This window comes from Dryobates pubescens, chromosome 8, assembly GCF_014839835.1.
Source record: "Dryobates pubescens isolate bDryPub1 chromosome 8, bDryPub1.pri, whole genome shotgun sequence".
Taxonomy (NCBI): Eukaryota; Metazoa; Chordata; class Aves; order Piciformes; family Picidae; genus Dryobates; species Dryobates pubescens.
This window is the reverse complement of record NC_071619.1, coordinates 8,961,060-8,973,094: the sequence shown is the minus strand read 5'-3', so window position 1 is coordinate 8,973,094 and position 12,035 is coordinate 8,961,060. Positions and strand designations below refer to the sequence as shown.

Sequence of the window (12,035 nt, the reverse complement as noted above, 5' to 3'; positions counted from 1 at the left end):
GATTTCTTGGTTTGCTGGCCAGATAAAGAAAAATGAGAGAAAAGACGTGCCTTGTGTCAGTCTGATCTTTTTTCTCCTTCTATAAAATGAAAACCTGAATGTAGCTTCAGTTCTGGGTGAACAGCATCCAGTACATACAGCTCTTATAATACTAGAAGTTGCCCAAACATAGGCAAATATAGTTTAAGGGGTGCTGATCAACAGCCAGCTGAATATGAGCCAGCAGTATGCCCAGGTGGCCAGCAAGGCCAACAGCATCCTGGCCTATGACAGGAACAATGTGACAAGCATGACCAAGATAGTAACTGTCCCCCTGTAGTCAGGACTGGATGAGGCACTCAGTGCCATGGTCTGGTTGATTAGTTAAGGTTGGGTGATCAGTTGGACTTGATGATCTTGGAGGTCTCTTCCAACCTGGCTGATTCTGTGGTTCTGTACTGTGTTTAGTTTTGGGGCCCACACCTTAAGACATTGAGGTGCTGGAGCAAGTCCAGAGAAGGACAACAAAGTTGGTGAAGAGTACGGAAAACAAGTCTTAGGAGGAACAGCTGAAGGAGATGGAGTTGTTTAGTCTGGAGAAGAGGAGGCTGAGGGGAAACTTTCTCACTTTCTATACCTTTCTGAAAGAAGGTTAGAGCAAAGTGGGTGTTGGTCTCTTCTCTCTAGTAACATGTAATGGGACAAGAGGAAATGGCCACAAGTTGAACCAGGAGAGATTTAGATTGAATATTGGAAGAAACTTCTTCACTGAAAGAGTTATCAATTACAGGAATAAAGCTCGCCAGGGAGGGGGTTCAATCATCCATCCCTGGAGGTGTTTAAAAGATGCAGAGATGTGGTCCTAAGGGACATGGTTTAACACCAGACTTGGTAGAGTTAGGTCATGGTCAGACTCATTGATCTTGTAAGGTCTTTCCCAACCAGAATGATTCTATGAATCGCCTCTAACCTTCCCAGAGGACTTCTGACGTCTGGACAGACCTCATTATGACTGCCAGGTCAAGGTCTTACTTGAAGTCAGGAGGAAAGGAAGAAAACCCTTTTCTATGATAAAGTACAGTATTAAGTAGACTGAAAAGTATAGCCCTATTGCTTTATGCAGTTTATAGCCTCTCAATATTGCATGAATGCCAGTTGCAACTGTCAGAGCTCTTCCATTATTCTCCTTAATCTCCCTTCATGATGGGATTTGCATATCCCACCTGTCAGTCCGTGCAGAAGCTCCTCACTATCTCCCAAACTCTTTTACAGAGACCAGATTCGCGCAGCAACAAGCCTTTCTTCTAGTCCTTACAGATTCTCTTTCACCCACTGCTACATCTCAGTTCGTGCCTATTCTTATTAACAATGTCCCACGTATCCTATTTTACATTCTGTATGTGAGAAATCTACATTTTATCCAGTCAAGAAACGTATCTAGAGATGGACTGCCACACAGAAGAAAGAAATACTATGACTGTTGACTCATTTTTGCCAAATCAAACACAACCACACACAGGGGGGTGGGGGGAAAGACAAACAAGAAAAAAACTTAAAATCTTCTGCTTAAAGAAGTAACATCCTCTACCCCAAGTCACAGAAAATGGTGGGGTGTTTTCCCTCACTGCAGGTCTGTTTTCAAAGGAGGTTTCATATCTAGTAAAGAGGTGAACTATTTTATGATTTATACAGTAGTAAATAGAGTTTGGGGGAGGGGGAGGGGGGTGGAATCGAAGTGGGGAACTTCTAGAAATCCTCTCATTTGAATTGATTTCTGGTTTAGTCCCCATTTGTTGTTTCCTCACTTCTTCTGCAGCCCTTCCTAAATACATCCTCATAAACTCTAGCAAGAGATTAGCCTGTAACAGTCTCGGCATCTGGTGCATTATACTATTAATACTGTTATATATTGTTGTAATATGTAAGCAATACACACTGTGTCTCACTGAAATATTTTCATGCAGGCATCCTCCTCAGATGAATCTCTTTTGGGACCTGTTTCATGCACCCTAGGAACCAATCTAAATGCAAAGCGGCTGACAGTGGGGTCATTCCTCACCCTGGGCCTCACTGTGCATCTGGCTGCAGGCTTCACATCCATATTCATTTCCTTAAAACTCCTTCTTTATAATAATGCAAGTGCCATGGGAGGAAGGGAGCAATGGGTTATCACAGTGTCATACAGCATGATCCCGTGAGTGACTGGCATTATGTTGGCAGATTCCTCATCCATGCCTGGATGCCAAATCACTGGAGCCACAGCTCTGGCAGCAAGGGAAGGACAGAGGGTACCAACTAGAGCCTGCTGCATGAACACAGCATCTGAGCAACAAAGTCTCAGAGCAAGAAGTTGTGAAAAGCTACATTTTGATTGCAATCCTCCCTTCTGGCCTGAACAGAACACTGGCAATTTAAGATACTTTCTGACTTGCCTTTACTGTAAAAGGGAATACATTCATTATCATCTGCATGGAATTGTGGTCATCAAAAGCAAAAATCTGATGCAAATTCAAGCTCTTGGGAACCTGACTCCTAGAAATTCACAGTTGACTTTCCACAATCTGTCTTACAAGTAGATACAGGAAGAACAGTGCTTGCTTGATTTAGCAAACCAAAGGCTGAAAGAGAACATGATCACTGTCTGGAAAATAATTCCAGGGGGCGTTAAGTGCCAGAGAGGGAAAGTAACTTTAATTAAAAGTCACGGGCACAAATGAAAGTGAAAAATAAAACAAGTCTCCAAATTGCCCAATGGCAATGTTAGAACAGAAATGAGACAAACATTTCCAAGAATCGGAAGAATAAGGCTATCCAGAAAGGAAGAAGGCAATAGGAAGGTAGTTTGTAAGATGCAGTTTGATCATCTTGTAGCTGTAGGATGTGGTACTTGTTGCAGCCCTGCACTGTTCTTCAAGTTCCTAATTTATAAAGTAGGTTTGGACCCTCAGCTGAAAATCCAACAGCAGGTTATTCACAACTACTTTGTCCAGGAGGGGAAACAGTGCGCTGGAAATATACAGATGCGTTGCTACTCTGAGGCCTTACCTCTTCCAGTTTGTCATGTTAATAATATGAAGTAAAACCTTGTGAGTAATACCTAATGTACAGTCTCATCTTGCCTAATTTCTCCCCTATTCTAATGTCATCCCTTGACAACAGCAGTGATGACCTTCATCCTGCACTGGACCCATCAGGTGTTCTGATTTTCTGCTGTGGATGGAATATAAAACCTGTGTGGCATGGTTGTTTTGCATCTGGTCCAGACTCCATCCACATTGGTTTGCGGAGGACCTGTGAGAAGCTCAGCTGTCTTTCCATGCAAACCACAGAAGTCTGAACCATTTGTTTAATGGTACAGTTTAACAGTATAGACCCCAGGTATACAACAGGACACACGCTCAAACTCTTTACACACTCAAACTCTTTACACCAACGCCCAGCCCATGAGAGCACTCTGTCCAGTGCCAGTCAACAGTAAAATGCCATATTAAGCAAATGTGAAACTCATGCTGCTTTGCTTCACAGCACTGCACTACAGCATCAAGGCTTTGGCTCAGAATCCTTTATCTTCTACCTCCTCCAATTTTTTTCCTCCTTATCCAGAGTACTTTCACATGTAAGGCACTGATCTCATTAACCCAGCCTAGGACAGCAGCAGTCTTGGTTTCTTGTAAATTCTGAGAACCATCTGTATCCCAAAAGCTCACAATGGATGCCTCCTAGAGATTTGCTTCTTTCCATTAAAGCCAAGTGTGGCTTTTAGCTCCACTCACAAATCTCTGTTTTCTCCCAGTCTATAGCATAGCATTGAGAGAGCTTTGCGGACTCCAAATCTACAGTGTTTGGAAACACCACCTCCGGAAGCCTGTTTGGTATCTCTGCAAGCTAGGAAACCTGACCACTTCCACATCAGTGATGAAGTTTCTCAGTGGTGCAAAGAGCGAGGAGGTATCTCTTGTGTGTCGTGTAGCAGAGTTTGGGGAAAGATTTTATCTCATGGGGTATTTTACTCCAATTTCTACAGAATCCAGCAGACAGACTCTCATGATCTATCAATGCAGGCAATACCAGGACCCATGCACACACTCAACAGACTATACTCCTATTGTGTTATCAAAATGGTTCCAGACAGGGGTACTGACATGGGCCAATTAGCACCTCCCTGGATCATTCCCAGACAGTGAGAGTTAATGCAAGCCAAAGACCATTTCCAGCACCCAATTTAGCTGCAGCTGCTCCTCCCTATTTTGCAGACTCAAACAGCTCAGGACTGTGGAGATGCAAGAGAGCTTTGTGTGGCCTCACTTCCATGGGTCAGAGGAAGCCTCAGGCCCACCTGTATCTTAATACAACACTGAATACACTCCCTTTTTCACCCTCATCAGTCATCTGGCAATCCAGGCTCCTTATGCTCCCATCTGAGGAGCCCTTGCTGACTGCACCAGTGAAAAAGCCAAGGTAGACAGGAGGGATTAATGCCCATGTGAAGCATGTCCCTACAGGTGTGAGCTAGTCACACTCCAAATGTCTCATACAGATATTGTGCTGGAGGGTAAGCTGTCCAGGAAGCATCTAAAGCCACTGATGTGCCAAAATAATCCCTGGTGTAAGAAAATTTATGTTAGTAGAGTTATACTTGAACAACTTGGACTATTATTTCTTACTCCTGTTATGCCTGTGGCTGAGCATAGAGCAAGTCCATCTTTTGAGGAGCAGAATGATGTCAGTTAGATGGTATACACTCCCAACATGAAATCACAGCCAAGCATGAAAGAAACTGTAAACACTGAGAACAATCCCTACAGAAATAAGGAGTTATTTCAGAGGTCCCTTTTTCTCCATCAGAAGCATCACAATTATATCAAAACCACTATCAAAACAAGGATACAGGGAACCACACTGAGGCTGGCAGAATCAAGTACATTGCAATTCAACAACTTGGTGGTGACAGCACTTTCATTTTTCAGCTTTGCCATCTAAAGGGATCTCACATATTTTGAGCTTTGTTTGTTTGGGTTTTTTTCTGTATTCACACCAATACTGCAAACTACAAACATCTTCATAATGCCCCTGTGCCAGAGTGAAAGGCAAAAGCAGTTTCACAGCAGCACTTACAGAGCACATAAGAATGAAAATAGGAAGAAGTGTGTTGCATCCCTCAGACACAGCAGGGAAACACAGGCAGGAAGCTGACAGCTACTGCTGCTGGAGTGCAGCCAGGGCACTGGGGTTACACAGCATCCCTCCCAAGCAGCACCATGGGATCCTCTGCAACCCTTGTGCAAGCAGAGCTTGTACCCTAAAGGAAGCATTTCACCCCAAGCTCCTCCCACTCCCAGATCCTTCACAGATGAGTGCCTAAAACCTCCATGCAAAGACATTAGGTCAGTGCCACTTCAGGCCACCTACTGAAAACACAGCATTGCTACAACTGAGGCCAGACAAGTCTGTCATGAACAAAAGTCCCTCTGGGGCCCAGCACTATTTAGTGGGGGGGGGAGGGAGAGGGGGGAGTGGATGCAATCACAGCACAAGATAGCACAACACTGCTGGAGCAACACAGCAGCAAGGTGGGATCACAATCTCCCTGTATGCAATGCAACCTGCAGCTCTTTGGGAAGGACACACAGCACCCTGCAAACATTTGTACACTGATGCATTCAGAAAGTAAACCAGTCCCTGGCATTAATAGTCCATATTACCACAGTGTGCAGAAACATCTATCTATGTATACATACACCTAAGCACATATATATATAATTTCATTTATATATATATATACACGCACCCCAAACCTATTATATATAAAGAGAGTTTTAGTAACAATATATGTGTATTCATAACATACAGATGAAACACAACCACAGTAACAGAGCAAGAACAGTGATGCCTGCTGGATGGCTTTTTATATCAGAAGCTTTTTCTTAGCAAATGGGTCACTTCAAACCAGTGTCAGCCTCAATTCAGCTCGTACGAACAGACCTGCAGTCCTACAAGGCAGCTTCTGTTTGCATGACTACGTAAGAGACAATCCAGCTAAGTTGTGAAGAAAGGGGAAAGTCCTTCAGAACGGAGATGACAAGTATTCCTCTGTCAATTAATTGATTAAAAAGCTCCTGATGAGACCATAAAACTATGTCCCAATTAACTAGGGCTGAACTCCACAGTGAGATTGCTCATGACATCTGCTCTAATTCTAAATCAGGTAGCTGTGATATACCTCTACACCATTTACACCAAAAGAAATTAATGATTAGACCATTATTTCAAAATGCTACCAGGCTCCTAGTACTAAAAGCTGAAAGGGAGGCCAAGAATTTCTGCCAAGCAGCCAGGAACCTTCTGGCATTATGGCTGCAGGCAGCTTAGAGGAGAAGACCCTGAGTCCCCCTTTCTCCTGGGAAGCTGTATGGGCAACGACCATGTAGTGCCATCCTCTCTCTCTCTTATTAGTATTCTGCTAGTTGTCTCTAAGAGCCAAAATGACAGAAGTCGGAGCATTCAGACAGAACAGTCCCCCCACTTCTGCTAGACCAGAATCAGAGTTAAAGGCAGGCTGGAAATATGCCAGGCATCTCACTCTGCCTTCCCCAGAACTCAGGCCTCAACCCTCCAGCTCCAGAGGCTGCAGAGATACAGGGCTGAAGTTAGCTTGGTAACTTTGATGCTAAGGCTATTGCTCCAACCTGGAACCCAGTCATCTACTTCTCTATCAGCTATTACCCTGCATGGCTTGTCAGAGCCGTTCTGCTGCTGCTCCTGAGAAAGATGCAAGTTAGGGGGAAAGAGACTAGAATTCATTTTAACCTTGGTGGCAAGAGGCAAAACGCAGCTTTATCCCTTGCAGTTGAACCCCCTTGGAGATGAAGTCCTGAAGCCCTACAGCATCTCCCCATCAGCAGAGCATGGGAATGAGTCCTTAGGCTGACGTGGGGCCCGAGGGCTGGGAGAAGGAGGAGGAGGAGCGCCAGAGGGGCTTTCCCAGACCTTGCTTACAGCTGAGACTCCCGGCGGGGGTTACCCTGAGAGGAAGGCAGGGTTCAAGGGCGGCTTCCCCCAAGTCCGACCTCTCCCCTGCCCGCGGCAGGCTGTAGCAGCGATTTATCCTTCAATGCCTCCAGGGTGAAGAAGGGGGTTGGAGGGAACTGTGCTCAGCGGGTGAGAGCGGCGGAAAGTTTTTTTGCTCCAGAAGAATGGCCCTTTTGAAGCACTTCTGCCCCACTGCACACTGCTAAGTGAAGCCAATCCCCGGCGCCCGGAGGCGCAAAATCCCCCCTCGAAGAAGAAAAATCCAGCATCCTCCAACCCCCTATCCCACCCCACCCCCCACCAAAAAAAAAAAAAAGAAAAAAAAAGGAAAACAAGGACGCGGGGGGGGGGGGGGGGGGGAGGGAATTAAAGGGGAGAAAAAGGACAAAAACCACCCCGCACCCCGCAGGCTCCCCGCGGCGGCGGTACTCACGCTGCTGTTGTGCCCTGACCAGTGCACCATGGCTTGGTTGTGTGCCGAGTCACCGGCGAGGGCGAAAGTGGTGCTGCCCAGCCGCAGCTCCTCCAGCCCGAAGCGGGCGGCGCCGGTGTCCCCCGGCTCCCGCCCCGCGCCGCCGCCCGGCCCCGCGGCGCCCCGCGGGCTGCGGCCCCTCCGCCGCCGCCGCCGGCCCGACCACGGCCGGCCGCCCGCCGGGGTGGGACCCTGGCCCCGGAGAGATTGGTCCTCGGCAGAAGCCGCCGCTGCGGCTCGGGGCCGGCTCTCCCTGGCCACTTTCTGGGGTTCCTTCGTCAGTCGCCGAGTCTCCCAGGCGCTGAATTTCGTCCCGGCGGGAGCAGAGGTGAGGGTCGCTTCCAGCCTAGCATCCTCCGCCTCCATCCCGGCCCTTTGCCCTCTCTCACCTCCCTTCTCCCCGGGGAACCTCCTCTGCTCCTTTTCTCCTCTGTCGGTCCTCAAATGCATTAATAATCCCTGCTGCGGATGTTGCTGCTGCGGCTTCACCTGGGAATGGCAGGATCTGCAAGTTATTTCTGCACCGGTAAAGCAAAAAGTGAAGAGGAAAAGCCATGTCCAGTACAGGAGAACAACGTGCCAGGCTGGGTACCAGCCACCAACTTTTTCCATCGCCGTTGACTGCTGGTGAGTCCGAGGGAGAAAGAGCAGGAGCGAGAGAGCAGGAGCGAGAGCAGGGTGCTGCCGATTTACCCGCCGCGGGGTAAACACAGCGAGAACTCCAGAAAGTTTCAGACTCCGCTGTGCTGGATGCAGCCCGAGGAGAGGGGAGATTGCTTTCTTCCCCCTTCGTTTCCCCCCCCCGCCCCCCTCCTTGTTTTCTTTTCCTTCTTTTGCACTTTTTCCTTTGTTTGTTTGTTGTTGTTTTTCTTCCTCTTTTCCTTTTTTTTTTTTTCCCCCCAAGACTGGCGTTGCTGATCAGGCTTTTGATGGAAGGCAAAGCCACAACCACACGGGGGAGGAGCTGAATTGAAATCAGAGAGAGAGAGAGGGAGAGAGGAGCAAATGCTGGCTGTGACTTCTGCCGGCTGCCTCTCTGGAAGTCACCGCTCGCTCCCCTCCCGCTCGCTCTCTCCCCGCTCGCTCTCACTTCGCTGCTTCTGCATCACACTCCGCCCGCAGCCCCTCCGCCGGGCTGCCCCGCCTGTGGTTCCTGAGGGACAGGTTACTCACTCCCCCCCCTCCCTCTCCCACACACACCACGCATATGCGCTCCAACTTAAAAACCATCTGATTCTTTCCTCCCCTGCACTTCTTATCAGTGCCTAAAACTGGCTCCCCAATGCACTAAAGCCACCGCACACGAGCCGGGAGCAGACGTGCAAAGTGAAGGGGCAATGCATACATACACGTGTGTATAGTCTTTCCAGAGGAACTGTTTTAATTCGATTACTTAAGCAGCCTTAAATGTCTGAGCAAGCTTTGAAATGTCCCTTTCTCTCCCCCCATGACTGATGTAAAGGTACTGCAGTTGCTGGGAATTAGGCACCCGTGCTTGGTTTCACGGAGGTGAAGTCACATTTCTTCTGCCTTTGCTTCCTCTACCAACATTCTTACAGTAGCTGCCGATGTTCAGATAAATCACTCAGGCATGACAGAGATGTACTCACATAAATGCTGGTGCAGGCAGGGACAAGATTTTGGAAATGAAATGACAGTGGTTGGTGGGGAGAGTGGGGGAAGAGAGATTCCCTGCTACTGATTTACCAGAAGGAAAATACCTTTTCTGCTCTAGCTGTCTCACTCACATTTTCAGGACCAGCTATTTCTCCTCTAGGAGCTGTGCTTCTTTCTCTCTAGGTCTCTTCTCCAGGGAGCAGTCACTACTGGTGGTCAGAGGAGATCACCAAACCCTGACTGCAGAGGTTGGTGTCCACTGACCACAGGCGTTGCTGGTCCTGTACTGCAGGCAGCACCACTGTCGACTGCCCATTCAGCAGGACATTGGCACTTGCAAATGCCCACGTGCTTTAAGACTGGAGGATATTAAAGGGTCTTCCACTGGAATTTTGTTCCACCTCCATCTGGCTGCTCTCACTCATTTGATTTCCAGGTGGGTTTATTTTTTAATTAATGTTCTTAATGTTTCCTTCCTGACATGGAAGACTTTCTCACACTTTTTTGGCAGAGCATTTCAAAAAGAGATTTACAGATTTGTTCCACATTCTTCTGGGGATCTTACTCAAAATTCTCACTGGTGACATGTCTTGGGATATTAGCACAAGACCACAGGCAAAGGAAGGCCCACAGTAATTGAGTCTGGTCAGAACTTTATGCTGCTTACAGCAATGATGGATTGTCTCCAACGTAACCACAGCTGAATCTGCTGCAAACGAATTAACTGCATACCTGTTTTCATATCTCCAGCTAAATGGTTACTACTAGTTACACCCTGTTTGTAATAATAATTAACATTTTGCACTTAATTCCTTTATTATGCTCCAAGCTCTTCACAAAGGCCAGTGAATTTTATACTTGTATAAATGGGGCTGCCTTGTTATCAGCCCAATTCTTTCTCTTCTGTACAACAAAATGATCAGATAGATCTAACCTATAAGATGCATTAGAGAGTGATACCTTCCTAGGACAAGTCTCTTAAGAGGCTTCAATTTAAAGGGATAAGTGGGGGAGATAGGTAAAGAACATGGAATAAGGAAATTAGTAAGAGGCCAGAGTATATTTCTCCTGGGATTGTAATAGAGATTTGCATGCCAATGAGTGGCTAAGGCTGATGAGAGAAACAATCTAGCTATCTCATTTAGGCAGATTATTATCTCTGGACTGTGATGAGTTACCAGTGAGTGGTATGGATATGTCTAGTAGAGCACATCTTATACAAAGTGAATATATCTACACCTGCAGAGAGGCACAAAAGTCATTCATGGGGCAAAAATACTGGAACGGACTTGAGTACCACAGCCTAACCAGCATAACCCTTGTTGTGAGTGGATATATATGACAGAGATGTGGAGTACAAGCCTTTTCCTGATCTCCATTTCCAGGAATCATCAGTTTAGGAGACTCCAGCAGCAGAAACCACACTTGATCCCTTACAGCATGGACCTGTTCCCTCTAAATTTATCTAATCCTTGTTTATACAATATGCCATAGTAAATTTTGCAATCTGACTATGCATGGGTTTGAATATTCATGGTCTGCGCTGATCACCATAATTTAATCTTGTTGCCTGCCATCTTTCTGCCACAGACAATGGGATGATTGAGCCATCAGAGATAGGAATCCAGAGTCTTTGGCACAAAAGAGTAATCCCCTGTCTTTTGATGTCAGGGACAGCTTTCTGAGTAGGGAGCTAACTGTATGCCCCTATGCTGCCCCTGGAGAGGGGCTGAATTTATATGCTCAGCCAAAAAGAAACACTTCCTTGTAGTGACTGAACTGTGTGGCTGTGCTCACAAGAAAGGCTGCACTCAACAGATATCCTCACCTGAGCTTACACCTCCCTCATCTGATGTTTCAGTACCACAAACTACACCACATGTCCAGCTCCAGTCTCTGATGAAGATATGTTTTCCATAAGAGCTGCTACCCTACCCGATCAGAAGTCTGCTTTTCTGTTTCACACATCCAGTATTACCTTGAGGGAGGAGAGAGGAGCAAACCCTAGGAGTTGTGCAACATTGGCACTATAAAATGTGATGCTGTGAGAGCAAATGAAAAATGCAGATCTCAGCTGACCTCCTTAGCCTCTGCCTTTACCAGGATAAAAAGTGGCAGGGGGTGTTCCTTTTCACTAGGGAGGACCTACCACAAAGGCAGAGATCTGTCCAGACATGAGAGGGTTTGAGGAGGTTCTCGCTTTTGAGGTCAGGAAGCACAAACAAGAATCCAGCAAAAGGATACAAGTTCTGGGTAGCTATTGCAGTGGAGCAAACATCTTCCTAAGGATTCATATAGTCTTGAAAAGAGAAGCAGGCACAGAATGAAATGCAGATAAGTACACATACCTTCGCTTGGGACTAGGCAGGTTCAGATTTAAACCCTTATGACAATGATTGCAATAATCTGCCATCTGCAGGGATCCTTTCCTCCAGAATGTTTCACACTTGCAATCAGTGACTACTTATGAAAATGTGGTCCCGAGGCACTTTCTGGCTCCTGAGGATTCCTGTCTTCTGAAACATACTAGAGGATGCACCCTGCATATTGGGAGCACCTCAGAGACAATGCCAACATTGCCTGCACTTTGATGGAGTAGAAAGCAAAAAAAAAAAGAGAGGAGTGAAAAAGGATGGAGGGAAAGAAACAGAACTGAGTAGGCTTAACCAGCTGAGTTTTCATCAGTATAGAGCAGGGGCATAGCCCGGTCTGCTCTGCGCTCAAACGTGCAGAAGACTAAATGGTATAATCTTTTCCAAGTGAATATTTGAATAATCAAGGTTTTGTGAATCTACACTCATTTCAAATCAGCAGTTTTCTCTGTAAAGGCTGTGTAGTGAAAGGAGCCCAAGAGCAACACTACTCTACTGGTTCCTGTCAAGTCACGGCGAGTCATGAATACTGTAGTTTGACATTACATGTAACTCCTCCAATGGGA

General features: G+C 46.6%; 1 protein-coding gene across 3 annotated transcripts in view; it reads right to left on the bottom strand.

Moving 5' to 3' along the window:
- Nucleotides 1-8,281, bottom strand: part of SORCS1 (sortilin related VPS10 domain containing receptor 1) — a 320,163-nt gene extending 311,882 nt beyond the window's left edge. For all 3 annotated transcript variants that reach the window (XM_054163380.1, XM_054163381.1, XM_054163383.1), the window contains exon 1: nucleotides 7,442-8,281. In XM_054163380.1, coding sequence (XP_054019355.1) covers nucleotides 7,442-8,092 — 651 coding nt within the window. In that variant the 5' untranslated portion in view covers nucleotides 8,093-8,281. The remainder of the gene's footprint in view (nucleotides 1-7,441) is intronic.
- Nucleotides 8,282-12,035: the final 3,754 nt, after the last annotated feature.